This window comes from Larimichthys crocea, chromosome XVII (assembly GCF_000972845.2).
Source record: "Larimichthys crocea isolate SSNF chromosome XVII, L_crocea_2.0, whole genome shotgun sequence".
In the NCBI taxonomy this organism is placed as follows: domain Eukaryota; kingdom Metazoa; phylum Chordata; class Actinopteri; family Sciaenidae; genus Larimichthys; species Larimichthys crocea.
Window position 1 is genome coordinate 22,782,246 of NC_040027.1, and position 18,504 is coordinate 22,800,749.

The 18,504-nt window shown below is 40.2% G+C and overlaps 1 protein-coding gene across 4 annotated transcripts in view; it reads left to right on the plus strand.

Moving 5' to 3' along the window:
• The first annotated feature begins 2,042 nt into the window (after nucleotides 1–2,042).
• atp13a3 (ATPase 13A3) overlaps nucleotides 2,043–18,504 on the plus strand; it is a 33,446-nt gene continuing 16,984 nt past the window's right edge. For 2 of the 4 annotated variants that reach the window (XM_027290023.1, XM_027290022.1), the window contains exons 1-9: nucleotides 2,043–2,320; nucleotides 9,146–9,226; nucleotides 14,041–14,127; nucleotides 14,227–14,400; nucleotides 15,373–15,606; nucleotides 16,247–16,317; nucleotides 16,502–16,585; nucleotides 17,035–17,104; nucleotides 18,120–18,254. In XM_027290023.1, the coding sequence (XP_027145824.1) occupies nucleotides 14,077–14,127; nucleotides 14,227–14,400; nucleotides 15,373–15,606; nucleotides 16,247–16,317; nucleotides 16,502–16,585; nucleotides 17,035–17,104; nucleotides 18,120–18,254 (819 nt within the window). In that variant the 5' untranslated portion in view covers nucleotides 2,043–2,320; nucleotides 9,146–9,226; nucleotides 14,041–14,076. The remainder of the gene's footprint in view (nucleotides 2,321–9,145; nucleotides 9,227–14,040; nucleotides 14,128–14,226; nucleotides 14,401–15,372; nucleotides 15,607–16,246; nucleotides 16,318–16,501; nucleotides 16,586–17,034; nucleotides 17,105–18,119; nucleotides 18,255–18,504) is intronic. The other 2 variants (XM_010756463.3, XM_010756464.3) reach the window with 1 other exon arrangement.

An 18,504-nucleotide genomic window follows, 5' to 3' on the forward strand; every position in this document is an offset into this window, starting at 1 on the left:
GATTGTCTGTAACATTGTATCAGAAAACTAATATATTAGATATAACTGTCTTCTGGACTGGGAGAATTAGACAAATAACACTGATGATGTCTAAACTTGGGCATGAAACTTTGATGCACACACTATTTTAATTTTTTATAATTTTGGGCTCTGTTGCTTTTTGACCAGTCTTTGTTTACTCTTTCTTGCAAATCCCCCAACTTTATGGAGTTAAGACTAAATCACTGGAGAGTTTAATGAACCATCCATACTCCTATTTGTAAATTTGCTTGGTTGGATTGGCTGGATTAACCCAGGACAAGAAATGTGCTGCTGGGTTCTCTCTGGTCTACTGATCCTGCCACCTCCTGCTGTCTGAGCACTGCGTATGAACTACACAACTGTAGATTACATGATGTTGTCATTATGTGCTGAAGGTTCAGAATAGCACTTTGTTGCCCTTATATGTAGATTAGGCTATGATAATTTGATTAAACACAACTTCATGTAGTAATATACACTAACATGTGGGAGCTCAGGACCCTTTAGGGTCACATGATCAGCTAACAATGCAGGACAAGGCTGAGGTGATATTGCATTTATTTGTACAAAATTGTGACAAACTGTCAATTAACTTAATTACTAATGAGTGAACATGGGGCTGTAGAAATCTGTATCCCAGAGCTCTTACCTGCATTATCAATTCCCTTCCTGATTAACCTTTCTATTGTGTTCATGGGAAAATTGGCCACTACCAATAATAAAAATCATAATAACTTTATTAATGACACTGAAAAACAAACATACGGTACAAACAAAGATTCAATAAAAATATGACATATCTTAGTGACTTGGATAAACAGATACCAGTTTGTGGTAATCCCTCAATATGTCTTTACAGTGGTCAATGTTAGCATATTAATTATACTTCTTTTACTGAAAAAGGAGTGGTTTACACAACATAAATAAGTGCCTAGGGTTGCAAAATCTGGGAATTTTCAAAGTTGGAAACTTTCCATGGGAATTAATGGGAATCTGTGGGAATACATGGGGATTCATGGGAATAAACAAGGAATTTACTAAATTGAATGTTGGTATGGAATTTAAATATAATTGGGTAAAATATATTTTAGCATAATCTCGACTAAAACAACCAGATTTCATGCACTTGAAGATCTATGCTGTTCCCCCATTACATGCACAGATGATTTCTAAAAAGCAAACAGCACATGAAAATGTATTCACACAGTAGATAGCTAGCTGATAAATTCCATTGACCATTTATACCATTTACCATAACATGATGCCAGCTTACCCCCAATTACTACATCACCCCAAATTTCCAGTGAAATCAGCCCCAACTCTTAGCACTTATCTTTTGACATGCTTATGGCTGAGCTCTTTTAAAGAATTTTTAATCGTAATCCCGTGATTCGTTTAATGTTTTAAATTGTTTCCAAATTTGCTGTTTTAATGATTTTAAATGACATTCTGATGTTTTTAATTAAATTTTCTTCTCTTTTTTATTTTATTTTATTATTTCTATTGTTTGTCTTAATGTCCAATGTTTTTCCTTGCCTCTGTAAAGCACTATGAATTGCCTTGTGTACGAATAGTGCTATACAAATAAACTTGCCTTGACTTGCCTTGCCTTAATTCCCACAAATTTCCAAAAATCCCCATGGAAAGTTTCCGATTTGGACTAGTTCCAACAGCTGAATTTCCTATGGAAGGTTTCTGGAAATTTACTTGAAATTTCTAATAATGATGGAGCAATGAAATTGGTTAAAATACGTCACATATTTACTTTGACTGGCAACACCATAATAGGAAACAAGGAAGGAACATGATGATTAAGTCTAAATCATGTGCAGAGCACAGTGTACAGCACTTCCACACCATGTGCTATTTTTTAAATCCCTGCTTTATACTGAGCTCTGACACAAAAATCAATCTTTACTTTTAATCACCTCGCCTCCACGTGCCATTATGTGTTCGCCCAAAGCTGTGACGCAGTGAATGAGCGCTTCATAATGACAACAACATTTAGTCTGAGGGGTTTTGCTGTGTACACCTTGCACAGCGCTCCCGTGATGTCACCACACATCACTTCCTGCCGTCAGACAGCCAGTTCGGGCCAGTTCACGGTGCTGTAGTACTCAGCCCGTCCTGCCGAGCTGTCAACACACAGCAAACATCCACTCTGCCTGTCGGGCTGCGACAACATTTCCCTATCAAACTTAGTCCGTTTTCCTCTTCAACGACGTTTTCCTTCAGATAACAGCTGCTCTCGTCTCACTATGACTCGAAGGTGATCTTCAGAGTGTCCAGGTGGTTCTGGGTGAGTGTTTTATTCTCATATATATATATATATTTGTGTGTGTGTCTGTGTGTGTGTGTGTGCGCTTTGCCCACATCGCTGTCATCATCACCCATGTGTCAGTGGCTACCTATTGAGGCTAACGCTAACGATAGCTAGCTGATGCGTGTACAGGAAAACCGGTTTGTGTTTTGCTATTGAAACAACGTTTTGGCCTCTGGGTGGTTTGTGAAACCGAAAGCAGAGAGATCACCGGCGGGGAGACACATGGACGTTTGTTGGTTTATAAGCCAAGCCACCAATTAGCTGGCTAACAATGAAGCCTGGCTAACATTAGCCCAGCTAGCCGACAACAACCGACGTCTTCCCCCGGTGAAGCACTTCCCTGGCTGCCGGGGGGCTCGGAGCCATGATTCATGGTCAGCAGGCAGCAATTGAGCACCAAATGTAATTATGGATAAACATTAGAAAACCTAGATTATGTTACAGTGTCCACTTGTGACAGTTACACGTACCGTGTGTGGTTGTAAGCTTGTTTTTGTGCTCCTTTAATTGGCTTTCCTACGTTGTTGTTATTACTTACAGCCATTTCATTACAATACATAATAAATACATGAAGTTTTAATCGTTTAACACGTCTCTTTCCGTTAGCTTTGACTCATTCCTCTTAAACACCTGTCACCTGGTCGAGTCTCCAGTAACAGGCTCAGATATATTTAAGATATATATATATATACCACCAGCAGCCTGTTCAAACCTGCTTTAAATCATAAACCCTCATTACAAACTCATCTTCAGTGTGTTAGAACATTTAAATAGTAGCTTTTTTAAAATTCAAAACAAATGTCTTCTTTACAATAATCATGAGCTCCTTCGCATTTAATTCATGCACACAATAATTACAAAATAAAAACAATCTATTATCCAGTGTATTGTGTTCAATGGCTAAAACTCAGAGTATTAACACAGCTCACTCCAAAACTGTATAACAAAATGTAGGAAACCAAAGCTATCTGTTTAGATAGTCTATCATTTTCTCTGTTTTCTTACATTACACATCTGTATGAATGTGAACTGGTGAAACAATTGTCCAGTGTCGCATCAACATTGTACTGAAAGACAAAGTTGCTAGGGAATAACTGGTTTCCCCCCCCGAATGACCGGTCACAGTAACCTGTACCTGCTGTTTCTGCCGCGGTACGCTCCGTTCAGTTCGATGGTATGAATTAATTGTGGATATTAGTAAGCATGTGTTTTATTTTGAGAACTAATCTCTATGAAAGTATAGGTAGTAGTCGTATAGATTCAAAGCACCAACTGACTGATCACGTGATTCAGTAGAGCCACTTTTTTAATATGTGAACAGGTCTTTTTGCACATTTGGATTATTACTCATTGACCAGTTTCACGGAGACCGCGATTGGACATTGGTCATTTTCGAGTCCTTCCACAAATTCTTAATTTGATTGAGGTCTGCATCCGACTTTCCCGTTACACTTCATTTCGGAATCTCCCATAAGCCTTTTGGTAAATAGTATCCGAGTAATCATGTGAGTCATTTTCAACTATGGTGTTATCTTCGACAATCTACCCTAAAGCTACAACTGGTGAAGCAGGATGGTAAGGGCTGTTACATGCACAGTGTCTCGGACCCTTCACAGTGACCCGAGGCCTCTTGGAGGACACCGACATAATTTTTTAAGGGTCTTATAGCTGTGCCTTAGTCGTCATCGGCCTTAACATGCTGCACTGCACATTGAGGGCCTTTGTTTATAATTTTCCGTTAATTGGTACCACCCAAATCGATGATGACACAGATCCGAAAACAGGTGAGATGAATTGTGTCGACATGCTTTTGTCAACATATATTTGTTAGAATTGAGATACATGTGTCCAGATTTGTTCTCATTTAGTCTTTATTAAAAGTCTTAAAGTAGTTGTTCTCACATGTGGCTGCACACTGTCAGCATGGATATCATTAATTTAGACTGCTGGGTGCTATTTATTTATCGGCATTTGTTCCGCGCCATGGCTGGCATGCCAGGGCCACAAAAGGCTTCAGTAAACAAAGGATCAGAAAGGGATTGGGCTTTTTATAGCCATCGCAGATCAATTTCAAAATGTCCTCATCGATTGTCAGGTTTATTTGTGTAACATAAAAATAGAAATTGTGCGGAGCAGCTCAGGACAAATATTCATTGTCCGTTCACTTTTCTGTTTATACATTAACAGAGGCATTAGCTGGCGCGTGCGTCTTCTTTGCTTCCACAATGAGGCTTAGAAGATAATTGGTTTGCGTGGCTTTTTAATGAGAATGTGACCTTTGAGTTGAGAGGGATGATATCCACACACACACACACACACACACACACACCTGCGCAGCCTTTGACCACAGAAGTGATATGCAGACTTTTCTATATCAGTTTTAAGCCTCATGTTCCAAAATATTCGGATGAGCTCGAGCTGCTGCTTGAATAAAATATCTATGTGATTGTTAATATAATGTTAATAAAGTATCTCGATGGTGAATTCTTGGTCTTTGGATTATTTAGTCATTTTTAAAACATGATTTTGTTACATTTGTGATAAACTCAAGCCGTGTATTCGTTGCCTTTGTGTTATGGACTATCCACTGAATTTCATTCCTAACCCTAGCCCATTTTTTGATGAATCATTTAATCTATAAAAAGTCAGTTTACAGTGATGTAAAACAGACAAGCGTCAAATCCTGCAGTCTTGGAATTGAGGAATTGAACTTGCTCTTTTCACCTTTGAACTTTATTCCTGTGCTTGAGCTCTTGTTCAAACTGAAGATCTGGAAGCAGTTTAGTCTCAGTTTAAGAAGCGAGGCGCCAATATTCCTCAGGCCTTTGAGCCAAAGCCTCAAGACTTTTCACAGGTGAGCTTTAAGACAGCAGCCTGTGATGGAAGGCCCGCCAGTGTTGACTCAGAGTGGAGATGAGAAATATCCTGACATGGTAAAAGTCCTCTCGGCAGCCCAGCACTGTTTGGTGTGGGAGCCCCAGAGCAGTGTGACAGAGAAACAGATCTTTCTAGTGCCGGCATGGCGGTTTGCCTCCAACAAGACCAGGACAAACCAGCGGCCCGCATCAGTGGAAGTGAAATGAAACGCTTCAAATGAAAATAGAAACAACTGTGATATTTGACACCGAAATGCAAACCTGAGAACTGAGTTGCGCAATTCTATGAATATATGAGTTCATTGCTGATCGAAGCTCCCTCACTGACCTAAGTTTTATTGTAAATCAAGACTGTCTAGTCAGTCAGGTACTTTTTAGAGTTGATTTTAAGGCTTTGCATATCTCAGACCTAAATACCTGAAATCTCCAAATCTGCATTAGTTTGTAGTATTTGTGGCGTGTCCCACACTGTTATCTCTAGCTTGCAACATGGTGAATCATCCGAATGGCTGATTCACCATGTTGAATCACTGGCAGAGGTAGTCTGTTCTGAGTAGATTCCCTTCTTTCAGTGGTATTCCTGATGACGGTCATGGAGCAGGTCAAGAGATTAGATGATGTTAAAGGGAACATATTTAAATCCTCACCTGGTAAAGCTGCAAAACATCACAGTTGTTGTTGACCTCACTAATCCACCTGGCATTACTGCAGACCACACACTTGTTGCCGTGTCCTGCAGTGGTTCGTTTTCTGCTTTTTCAAAGCAGTCTGTTTCGCTGTCTTATCCTCTGTAGGCACATGAAAATCTCATGTATCAAACAAATCTCAAAAGCATACTTTTGCTTTGAAAACTTACATTTTCTCTATTAGCTTGTAGCTTGATATTACGCCATTTGCCAGGCACAAAGATACTTAAGTCAGTATTCTACGAGGCACCTTATGTGTGACGTCTCTCATCTTGCTCTGCCCTGATACAAAGATGACAACCTAGTCTCTCTCATGAAATAAGGAAATTTAATAATTCAATAATCTGTCACATCCGCATAGGATTATTGTTTTTCACCCAGGGTCATTTTGTAATAAGCCGCTTTTGATCTCTTGCAAACAGTGGCAATTTTTTGTAGACTGTCAAGCTGTACTACTGTTAATCCATGAGCATGTGGTCTGACTTAAAACTCAGCACAGTTTTGATCTGAAGGATTATTGTTTTTTCCCAGCCCTTTCCCTCCATTTTTGTTCACAGCATTGGGATTCTCATACAGACTAAATCCTCGGATCCAAAAAGAGATCTATATTTTCGTCCCCATCCACTCCCTGATCTCATCCACGATAACGCCCGTTTTCCTCAGCATCGATCATAGTAGTCTGTAATGTCGCAATTTTTTTTCTCTTGTTTGTGATCTCACACTTTGCGTATGTCATCTCAAAATGATTTTTGTGGCCGATTCTCTGGATTAGAGGTCTGGATTTTGTTGCGTTGATAGGTGAGTTTGACGAAGTGATTCATATTTCAGTAAGCTTGAACTGAGTTTGAAGTTTGAGAAGCAGACAGTCTGAAGTGATTTTGTTCTTGTTGCCTTGCTATATCTGCTCTGTATGATTGGATGTAATATAAAATGCTGCTTCAACATATTTCTCCTCTTTTTGAAAGATGTTACAAGGGAATTCTTGGGTTAGTTATGTGATCAGTAGTGGCTCTTAAAACTGGCTGATAAAGGGGTTTTTAGCTGTTCAGACAGCAGACACCGGGCAGGTGGTCATAGACTTTTAGTAAGGCCAGTGGCCATAGTGATAAACAGCTTGATTGGCCCATGATGGGGAACAAAGCCTGGCTATAATACCCCATGAGTAGGAGGGGAAGTGATAAAGAAAGCACATTGAGTGCAGAGCATGATGGCAACAAAACACTTTCCTCCAAATGCTTCCATGAATTATGAACTCCTGTCATTAGGTCATGGCTCATTGTTCATGTTTTCCTTTTGTCCGTATGTTGAAGAACAAGAAAGAAAGGGAAAGGAGATTATGTCTAGTCTCAGCTATCAAGGAGCTATTTATTTGTACGTTTGTTATTTGAACTGTGTGTATGAAAAGCTGCTGCAAAAAGGGATCGCTCAGAGGTGATCCTAACTTTGTACAGTAAATGTTGATATTGAGGCACTTTGTTCATCCTCATGCCACGCATGAATGGCACCTGAAGCATGACTGTAAATATACTGTTGACATATGGTGATTCATGTAAACGAGCGGTAAGGACTAAATTAAACTGACGATCACCAAAGACACTTTTTTTCTGCATGGAGCATTTGCTGCTTTTCTTTGTCTTTTGTCTGAATAGCTTTAAGTTTTGAAAAAAAAGTTATTATAATGGACAGTTTCGGTATTTTCTAACCTTTTATAGACCAGATTATTTATTGATTGAGAAAAATGAATTATTAGGCACATTTAACAATGAATAAAGTCATTGTTTGCTGAAGCCCTCGTCCCACAGGTGTGCAAATATGGCCCCTGTGGATGACGTGTTTGTTTAAGGTCTATTTGCTAACATTAATGAACGAACGTTGAAAGCAGATGAATCAGTGATACAGATGACTCATAACGCAGTAAAGTAAACTAATAATTAATTATGTCTATAGACAATCACCTCTTAATACATGTGTAAAAGTGGAGCTTGATCGTAGAGCCATGTTCTGTGTCTGTTGTGGTTTGATACACTTGCACTCAGTGGATTTATTTTTTGATATCTAAACTTTTTTTTTTTTCCAGGAATACTGATGATTGTCATGTTTAATCTTATAGTTTGAACAAAAAGATCAACAGCTGCCTCATTTGTTTTTTTCCCAAGCCTGCATTGCTTATTAATACAATAGCAGACTAATCAAATGAGAGACAACAATGTGGCTTTAGGCTGGGCTGGACGAATCTATAAATATCTCTGAAGTCATGCTCAGAGGCCCGACCAGGGTCCTCTATTCTCTAGTAAAACACTGGTTTGTGCTGTCACCCCCATGTTCTCAATAAGAGGCAAAACATTGTTGCTGTTGGGTAGATGTTTTTTGTTAGTTTGTTAACGGGAAGAAGGTGTGGGAGACAATGTCACTGACTCAGGGACGGACAGGACCACCAAGCTTCATGAATGGATGGGAGTCAGGAGGAGTCACCTGACAGTTATTTAAACTGTAGCCTTAGTCTTTTTTTTTTTTCTTTTTTTTTGCTCAAGCCATGTTGACACCTACAGTATCCAGGTCTTAAGTCACTGTGGGAAATAATAACTGGAAATGAAGCGTGAGATGAACAGGTTCTGCACGGGACACGATTAACAGCGATTAGCAGCTCATAAGAGCTGGTGAAGAAGAAAGATATAAATCTGAGCTCAAGATGATATGGAAAAGATTTCACATACCCTCTTGTGTGGTCGAATCCATGATATTCTGTTTTAATTAATCTGCATTAGTATACATATGTCAGTATTAATAGTCTCTCTTCATCGGGCTTTGACAATAAACTGTTTGAAACCTGAACTTGAGACATTTGATCCATTTCCATTCAACTACTCAGCTTCTAACTATTAGGGAAACCTCTGTAAGTCTGTTGTTTGTTCTTGGCAATAATTCATTTTAGTTACTTCATACTGTTTCAGAGGAAATTCACAGCATATTTTCATTAGCTTGTTGAATCCACTGCTTAGTTAAATACATGATGAGTTTATGCATACCAGCGAACACATCTGCACGTGCTTCTACATAGGTTTAAGAAATTATTATAAATTTGCAGTTTAGTACACATTAACCGTTATTGTTTTGCCCCTGAGGTGATTTATTTCTGTTTCGTGACAAGTCTCTCTCACAGTTAATCTCCAGTTTATCATAGACCTGAAGATGTAGAAATGTAATGTGCTTTTTTCTAATTGTCTTTTTTTTCTGTTCAGGGTTCCAGGTTGGTGTGGCAAGAGAGCAAGCTAATTGCGGGGAGGAGGACCGCCTGGGGCATCGTGTCCCTGGCTCTCAAGGTAAGACCACACCAACCAACTAGAAACTGAGCTTGAGATCAGTATGTTTTTTTTTTTTCCAGCCACATAACTTTGGTAGCACAACACGCTTGGCTTATTTATGGGACAGGTTCTTACTTTTTTTTTCACTTTATATCTTGTATGTCTAAATATGAATAATACTTCTGATTTTGTGACCGTTCCCTATCCCTGCTCTTGCACAAGTTTACCTGAATGACAGTGTAACTCAACTCGTCTCTTGGCTGACTTAATGTGTAATGTATGGACCCTTGAGCCATAATCAGGGTTAACTGGTGACTGACTTCTGAGCCACAAAGTTTTAACTTTGGCCTCTTGTCTGTTTGGAACCTGTAATTAAGAAACCCTTTATGTTTTCTGAGGTTACGACCCTTTGTTATCTGAACAGACGATTTCAACATAACAGACTGTGTAACAGTCTTTAGTTCTAGTAACCGCACAAGGTTGATACTTTAAAATCCCTTTTGGGTGCTTTTTTCATCCCTGTGTTATCTGTGAGTCACCAAGCCAGGACAGCAATCTTATCCATGATGGTGTCAGCATTTCCAGTCATAGCACAGATTTGGGAGGGAATGTTCTTGTTGCACTGCACCCACTGCCTAGCGCCGGCCAGGGGGCTGCTATTGTAAAATACAAGGAAGGGCTTGGTCCAAAGCAAAATATCCCGCTGTATGCCAGAGAAAAAGTCCACACGGGTGCAGCTAGCAGATAAGATCTGCATGTGGGGGGGGGGATCAGTGGGCGTTGGAGCTGGTGGCAGCAGCAGCGTGCCCTGACACATTGTGCCAGCGCTCCTCTGTGATATCTAGGGTCAAAGTGTCCTCAGTCTCACTGTGTTTTGGTCACTTCATGTGTCTTTTCTGTTTCTTTGTGTGCATTCTTTCTGTTTTGTGCCATTCTACATTTGGTGTAAGGACATGCTCTGCCACAGTTACAAGTTCCCTCAGAGGCCCCGGTAAAATTCTGATTGTACCCTGTTTGACTAATTGATTAGCATCTCCTGACCCAGCAGCCAGTAGCCTAATTAACCTCTCTGTCATACTCAGTTTGACTGAACACACATCCAGCTTAGCCGTTTCTCGATGATCAACAAAATGGCAAAATGTGCTTCTGGACACATAGAGCCTAACTGGTATTTCCAAGGACCTCTATATCTTTCGACCTTAATGCCCTTCTTGGTATCGATGCACTCCCACAAAGGCTTTTCACATGGCTTTCCCTTTCACTGCTATGCAGATGACACTCAGCTGTATCTAGCATTTCCTCCTGAGGACCCCTCGATCTCTGCACGGGTCTCTGATTGCCTCTCAGACATCGCCACATGGATGAAGGCACGTGACCTCCAGCTGAACCTCTCAAAAACTGAAATGCTGGTCCCCCCAGCCAAACCTACTAAACATCATGACATCAACAACAAAAAAAACACCAAGACTCCCTGTGTCTTGCCCTTACCAGGGTGGTGAAAAACTTGGGGGTTATGATTGATGACCAACTAACCTTTTCCAATCATGCACCTCATTTGCCCGGTCATGCCGCTTTGCACTTTACAACATCAGAAAAATCAGACCTTACTTAACTCAACTCCTGACACAAGCTGTGGTCATTTCAAGACTAGACTGCTGTAATGCCCTCCTGACGGGCCTCACAGCCTCCACAGTGAAACCTCTTCAGATGATCCAGAACAAAGCGGCGCCTGGTCTACAACCAACCCAAAAGGTCACATATCACCCCGCTGCTCATCGAGCTCCACTGGTTACCTGTTGCAGCCTGCATTAAATTCAAAGCGCTAATGCTTGCCTACAAAGTTGTCTCTGGTACTGCACCTACCTACCCTGACGCCCTTGTAGGGGCATATGTTACCTCATGACCGCTGTGCTCCTCCAATGAGCAACGCCTGGCTGTGCTACCTGTTGGCTTGAGGAAATCCAAACTTTTTTTGTTTGTTGTTCCCCGTTGGTGGAACGCACTACCAGTTCCTACCAGAGCAGGGGGCGTCCCCCTTCCACCTTTTAAAAATCTCCTGAAGACCCAGCTCTTCAGAGATTACCTTCTCTTCTAGCACTACCTACAAAGCTATGAGAAAGCTACGCCTTTTAAGAATTGTCATAGCACTTATTGTTGCATTAATGCTTTCTTATCGCACATTGATTGCTTTGGATAAAAGCGTCTGCTAAATGACTAAATGTAAATGTAAGTGACAGCGTGCCTTCCTTGGCAGGTGGCTGGTCCTCTGAGACAACTGAGAGGAGGAAATGGCGGTGAGCTTGATATTGGGTAACACATGTATCTGATGACTCAGTTGGTCTGTGTGTGGGTGTGTGACACTCTTAAGAGATAATCTCAGGTGTTGTGAGGTCGAGCAGCTGTCTGGGAAGTGCTGTGCATTCTTGTAGTTGGAGTGTGTCCCATTTGCTCCAATGAACTAATGACCTCTGTAAGGTTTCCTGCACTTTGTATCCACAGGCGGTAATATTTTTCTTCTTTATAGCTTCTTTCCCACAGACAGTTAAATAGGTTTCATGAGAGTTGAGTTAAACTTTATGATCCATGCTTTCTAATCGCCCAATCCATCAGTTAAATCCATGCGCTATTTAACTACTCCTCACTGCATGTACAGCCCCAGTTCCAAGTTGGGATGCTCTGTTGACATCCATGATTTCCAAAAACTATTTCACTTTCTGTCAATTAATCTCACGTGAGCTCAGGACCAGAGGAATTGGTGGTGTTTCTGGATGTTGTTGATATCCGGCTTTCTCTTTTCATGGTAGAATCTTAACTTGATAAAGCGCTGAACTTTGTTAGAGACTGTTATCGAGTTATATCCTCTATACCATCATTAAGTGTTGGTTTTCGGCCTTGCCCTATACCTGCAGAAATTTCTCTAAATTCACTGGATCTTTCTCTGAATCTCTCCCTGAATTCCTTTTAATTGTGCACTGTATTATGTGCTTGAACTGCTTGGTGACTACGTTTTTCCACAAAGTGTTAGACCTCGCCCCATCCGTGCTAGTGAACGACCGAGTCCTTCGAGGATGCCCGTTTTATACCCAGTCATGATGTTGTAACCTTTTACCAGTTAACAGGTGTTTTTGAGCTTTCCACAACTTTCCTGAACTTTTGTCTTTTGCTGCCTCTGTGCACATCAAATTTAAAGTGAATGTGTTTTTACAAAAAAAAAAAAACATTTTCCACATTGAATATCTTGCTTTGTACTGTTCTGAATTGGATACAGGTTGAAATCATTACATTATGTTTTTATTTGTAAAAACTTTGTACTACTGCCCATTACATTATGTTTTTATTTGTAAAAACTTTGTACTACTGCCTCAAAATGTCAAAAATCCTAAACCTGTTCTTCATATAAATATTTAAGCAGAACTGAATGTGGAGACCTTACTTGAGTTTAAATGCCTAACACTTGGAAGTTGGTTAAATAAATTAAAGTGTCATTCTCTTCTAGTTACTGATTATGGTTATGTACCTACTGACTAACAGTTACTGCTTGTAGCGTACCATTGTCAACATTGAGCCGGAGCGCAAACAGAGTGTCTTCACAGGTTGTCTGACCAGGAAGTTCTCTCTTATCACTCGACACAATTCAGCTGAGTAATGCAGCACTCTGGTTGTTAGGTTGACTTTGTCACCACACCTTGTTGTTGTTGTTTATGATAAAGCACTGCCTATGATTTGTTATAAACTGCATGCTGCTGAGAAACTACTGGTGTTTTTTCAAAAAATAAAAATATATAAAATAAACACATCAGATAATCTCAAAATTCACACATTGTCAAATAAATTGATTATAGAATTGTAAGGCACTTGCTCAGACAATTCTTCACCTGCTGTGGCCACAACCAATGAAAGGCACCATGTCAAAGATTAGATAAAGTAATTTACTCAACAAAAGTAACAGAATTTTATACATTGCAGTGCATTGAAAGACATGGGCTGATCACATCAGCAGTGTTAGTGGCGTACGGTGTTCAGAGGGTAAGAATTGTGTGTGAATTTCTTAAAATGCATAAAATGGGAACCAAGAATGAACTTAATGATATTATCAGAGAATTGCCTGCAGGGAAAGTGTATAAGTAACAGAGGTTTAGGCTTTGTCTGGAAACTTGCCTGGTCCAGGTGGAATGCACTGATGACTGACTTGTTAACGATGAGGTGAATTATAAGGCAACAGCACAGGTCTCCAGAGCTGTATTGAAACACATCTGTTTCCAAGAAAGAGGAGAAAAAAACATTGCTTGTCACATTCTTTAGCACGTTATACTTCTTTTAGAGTTTATTTTAGGAAATTGAAATATATTTACGATAATTGCAGTTTGTTAGTCTCAAATAACCAGTGATGTAAATTTAGATTAGAGGGATTAGAGCAAGGTAGGCTAATCTGATTTCAAGGGTTACCAGTGCCACCTAAGTCCTTCCTTTGGTTTGGCACCACCACTGTACCACTAGATTTTGATACCAGATAATACCAGGTAATTGGCTGCACACACCCCAGCTATGAAGTAATTTGTACAGTATGCGTGATTTTGCATGATGGATTTTCCCTTTCCATGCTTATTTGCATCATAACATAAAGGAGGAAGTGAACACAAAAATGTGCAGATGACAAATGCACAACATTTTCCATGTGATGCTCTTTTCCGTCATATCCCTAGAAAGCATCTTGTGACCCGCCCTCAGGTGGCTGACCTTTGGCTGTTCAGTTACTGTTTTGATAGGCTGTTGTGGAGCTGAAATGTTTTTCCACACGGTTCACCCTGACATTTTGTCTGTTGTGTTCGCAGTGACAAAGGGAGGGGCTTGGCAAACTGTTCTGCAGCATGGAGAAGGAAGACCTGAAGGTCCTCAACAAAGGGGAAGAGGAAGAGATGGTATGCCTCTTTTTTTAAAATTTCACATCAGTGGCAATGTGTGAATTTGTACTTTCTGACTTATCAGACTGCACCTCCTTTTCACCTTCCACTATTTAGGAGCTGCAGGGCTACCGTCTGTGTCGTTGGCGGCTGGCCCTGGTGGGCCTCGGGGTGCTGTGTACAGGGGGCTTCCTCCTCCTGCTGCTTTACTGGATGCCAGAGTGGTGTGTCAAATCCACCTGCACTCGTACCACAGCCCGTGATGCCGAAGTGGTATTGCTGCGCTCCACGGTAATAATTGATTTGTTGATCAAATTAATCTGTGACTACTTTGATAATCTATTAATACTTTGGGTCATTTTTTCATGCAAAAATAACAAATATTCTCTGGTTTCATATTTCACATATTTTCATAACTTAATTTGCAGGCCTGTTAAGTCACCTAAATAGTACAGTATCAGATATTTACCAAGTATAATTACACTCTTATGTTACTTTTACATTTAAAGAATCAAATGCAACGATACAGTTTCCATTTGACACAGATAGTCCAAGTCCAAATGCTGTCAGGCACAGCTTAGCACATGGGTATAAGAAGAAGATCAGAACCTCAAAGCTCATGTGCTTTTAAAGCTGCGAGTGAATACAACTGATGTATTGTAGCAGCACAGTAAATCCACTGAGACTGACTGATTGCTACAGACACCAACAGGAATGTACAGATAATTTAGCATGTGTCCAACAGTGTGGGGAGGGTCACGCATGTATGTACGTCTGTGTGCGTATCCTGTGACTGCATGTGCAACACTTGAAGGCCCAAATGATAAGTTCATTTGACGCAACTTATTTAATAAAATATTGTCCTCTGGGGAAAAATGCCTTTTATTGAAATTTAAATGCCCTCGTGATTTTTTTTAAAGCTTTAGGAACAATATCCACATGTTTAAAAATTTAGCTCACTTCATAAAGAGGCTTATTTAAAAAAAGGAATTAGGTTTAGGGTTAAGATTAGAGTTAGGTTTAGGTGGGGTAAGGCAGGATCTGAAAATAACACCTACTAAGCGCTCAATATTTTAAGGTGGATACATGAGGCCCTATGCTATGTATAGCCAGCCACTTTATGTTACAGGCTCACTTGACAGAAATGTACTAAAGACAGCAGAAGTGTTAAGGGTAGTTGGTAATGGATGGGGGTTATGGGGTTCATGAATGAAGGTCCCTGAAAGTCCAGCACTACAACTTGGTGTGTATTTCTTTGACTAGGATGAGTTCCGGCGCTGGTTCCTGGCCAGGGTACGAGTGATGCTGGCCCCAGGGAGCAACCCCTTCCACAGCCTGGAGACCCAGACCACCTCCCCCCCCTCCCCTTCCTCTCCCGCCTGCCCGTTTGCTTCCCCTGCCTCCCCTTCTCTGGCCAACGGACATACCCCTCACCCCTCCGATGGCAGCTCCGCTCAGGAGCTCATAAGGAGATATGCCGACTACCAGCCCACACAGGTTAGGCACCTCCACAATGGACTGTATTTACGCACACAGACACCTAAACACACTAAACACAGCAATGATGGAAACCACAAGACAACTGTAAGACTGGCAACCACCAAATCTGAAAGAACGGTTGCCATGTTTTAATCAAGTGTAATTGTTTGGAGTGCCCCTTGAAAACTGAAGATTTGAGTTATCAGTCTTCACCAGTCTTCATATCAGTCAAAATCTTGTGTCAGATTTAATCTCTGCACTCCATTGCCGGCTGTAGACTAAACACTCTCTGCTCCATCGATGACTGTCAGTGAAGTTGTCTTATGAACCAGATGGTGATACAACCTCTTCTCTGCCGTCCACTGTGATTTTACAGCAATGTCAGGGGCCCAGCAGGAGAGACACTCTGTGGTGTGCTGGAACTACACTAAACTAAACTATGAGCAGAACACACACTTTGACTTTCTGTGACGGAGTATGTGATGTTTTTACAAGAAAGGCAAAAAAAATGTGGCTTAAACATGAGACTCACATTAGCTGATATAGGATTGGTGTGATGAGTCTGGACAGTAATACAGTAATTCTGACCTGTGTGAAATAGAAGTTTAAGACGGCTTTGCTTCTTCTCCCTGCCCCTCCCCATTTCTGTTTCCCTCAGATTCGCTATTTTACCTTCCATAGCACAAAGTATTATTGGAACGACGAGGTGCAGAACTTTGAAGTTTTAACGTAAGCCTTCTTTAATTATTTGATGGTTTTTTTTTATTATACCAGTTTACAATTTCTTTTTCAGTAAGTAATGATTTTATCTTTGTATTTACAGCTTAAAAAACCATTAGACTTTGCATTGCTACTGTCACTGTTATTTGTAATTAAAAGTATCCACTTTGTCCCCTTCTTTTATCCCTCACAGCGGTGTGGAGGATCTGCAGGTCAGCTGCGCCACCCTCCACTCGGAGCATAGTGCAGGCCTAACCAGGAACCAGCAGGAGTACAGGTACCATCTTACCTATCTGAAGGATAGGTTGCACAACTTTAGGCAGCCAGACAAGAGGAGGGTACTCAGGCCTTTAGGAAGATTATTCTGATGTGTGAGTTACAGTTTATAAACCCTTTGCCCTGACAAGATTTTTCCCATTGTTTTTGACTTGCTCGCTGACACCTGGCCTGACCAGATCAGTCTGGATGTGTTAAAACTACAGAGCCCAGATAATTTTAATAATCAAAAGCATTTCAACACAGGAGAAGGAACTAATCAGTGGAAACGTATTGTAATATTGTTAAGAATGTAAAAACTACAGTACGATAACCTTTAATTGTTTTGTATCCCTGCTATATACTGTGTGCATGTTTGTTTGTTTGTTTGTTTGTGTGTGTGTGTGTTGTAGATACAAAAGTCTGGTTCACAACCCTTGACTCATGAATGTCTCTTTCACCTCTTGTCAGGAGACTGTTCTTCGGGGTGAATGAAATTGCAGTGAAAGTGCCTTCTGTTTTCAAGCTGCTTATCAAAGAGGTAGAGCCCAGTTTGCATTAACAGAGGCAGCATTTTCTTTCCTTGAATGAAAGACACCTTGTCAACCTGTCTGCACATCCCACTTTTTTCTGCTGGGATATTTGAACAGTTTCTTATCCCAATAATGGTTTTATGAATTGTTTATGAAAATAACTGGCAGATCTCTGGTTGTACACTAACAATTCATACTAGCTTTTAAATAATTATTTATTTGTAAATGATACAATATAACTGTATGTGCCCTTCATTTGATTGTAACCGATACCTTCTGGTCATTTTAAGTGCTGACTTTGGAGAATTTGGTGCCACTTTTGTTTCACAGTGTGTAGGGCTGAAATGATAAGTAAAATATTCAACCAGTCATTTAACAGAAAAATTAACCTGCAGCACTTTTGGTGATCAAATAATTGTTTTAGGTTATTTTTTAATTAACAAAGCCAAAAGATTGACTTCAGCTGATGTCAGCGTCTCAAATAAGAAATTTTTTTCATTGATTGTAATCTGGAATTTATGAATTTTCTGACATTTTAAGCACCACAAGCAAGACATTTTAAATTAAACCTGTCAAAACAAAACAAAACTATAAAAAATATTGTGTATTATGAATGTTTGCTAAACATTTCTGCAAGGCGGAGCAATGCAATCAGCTACTTGTGTACTTAATATACTGAAAGGCACATTTGTTCCTCTGTACTGAGTCTGCTCTCTCCTTATTACTGCTTTCACAATGTTAGATTTTCAGTTTGATCTAATTTTACTCTTTCCCCACTCATGGCTATTGTTATCTTTCCAGTTATGTACATACTTATTAAAGTAACACCAGTACCTGTATATCTCAAACTCTATAAATAAGTATACATTTCTAAATGGGAATGTGCTGACACATAGCACCTTGATAATTTTATCATGTCCAGAAGTAGACGTCTGTGTTTTCATATTCATTGACGTAATATTTTCATTGCTCTTACCTCTGTAGTTGCCACACTAATCTCTCTGCCTCTGTCTCCTCCTGCAGGTCCTCAACCCTTTCTACATCTTCCAGCTCTTCAGTGTGATCCTGTGGAGTGCCGATGAGTATTACTACTATGCTGTGGCCATTGTTTTAATGTCGGTCATATCCATAGCTACCTCTCTGTACACCATCAAAAAGGTGAGCTCCACAAAATGTTGACACTCTTTATCAGTCTAGAGCAATTTATCTGACCACATGTTTGCACATAGGCTTAGGGTTCAGCAATTAGCCTTTGTATTTCACAGTTTGTGACTGGGTTAAGTTTAATGTAGTTGTAATTCAGACATTTTGCACATTTTATTTACATGGTGAGACAAATTTATGGCAACGGGTTGTCCTTTTTGCTATATTTTGAGGATGCAATGGTCGCTTTGTCGATCCGTCTGTC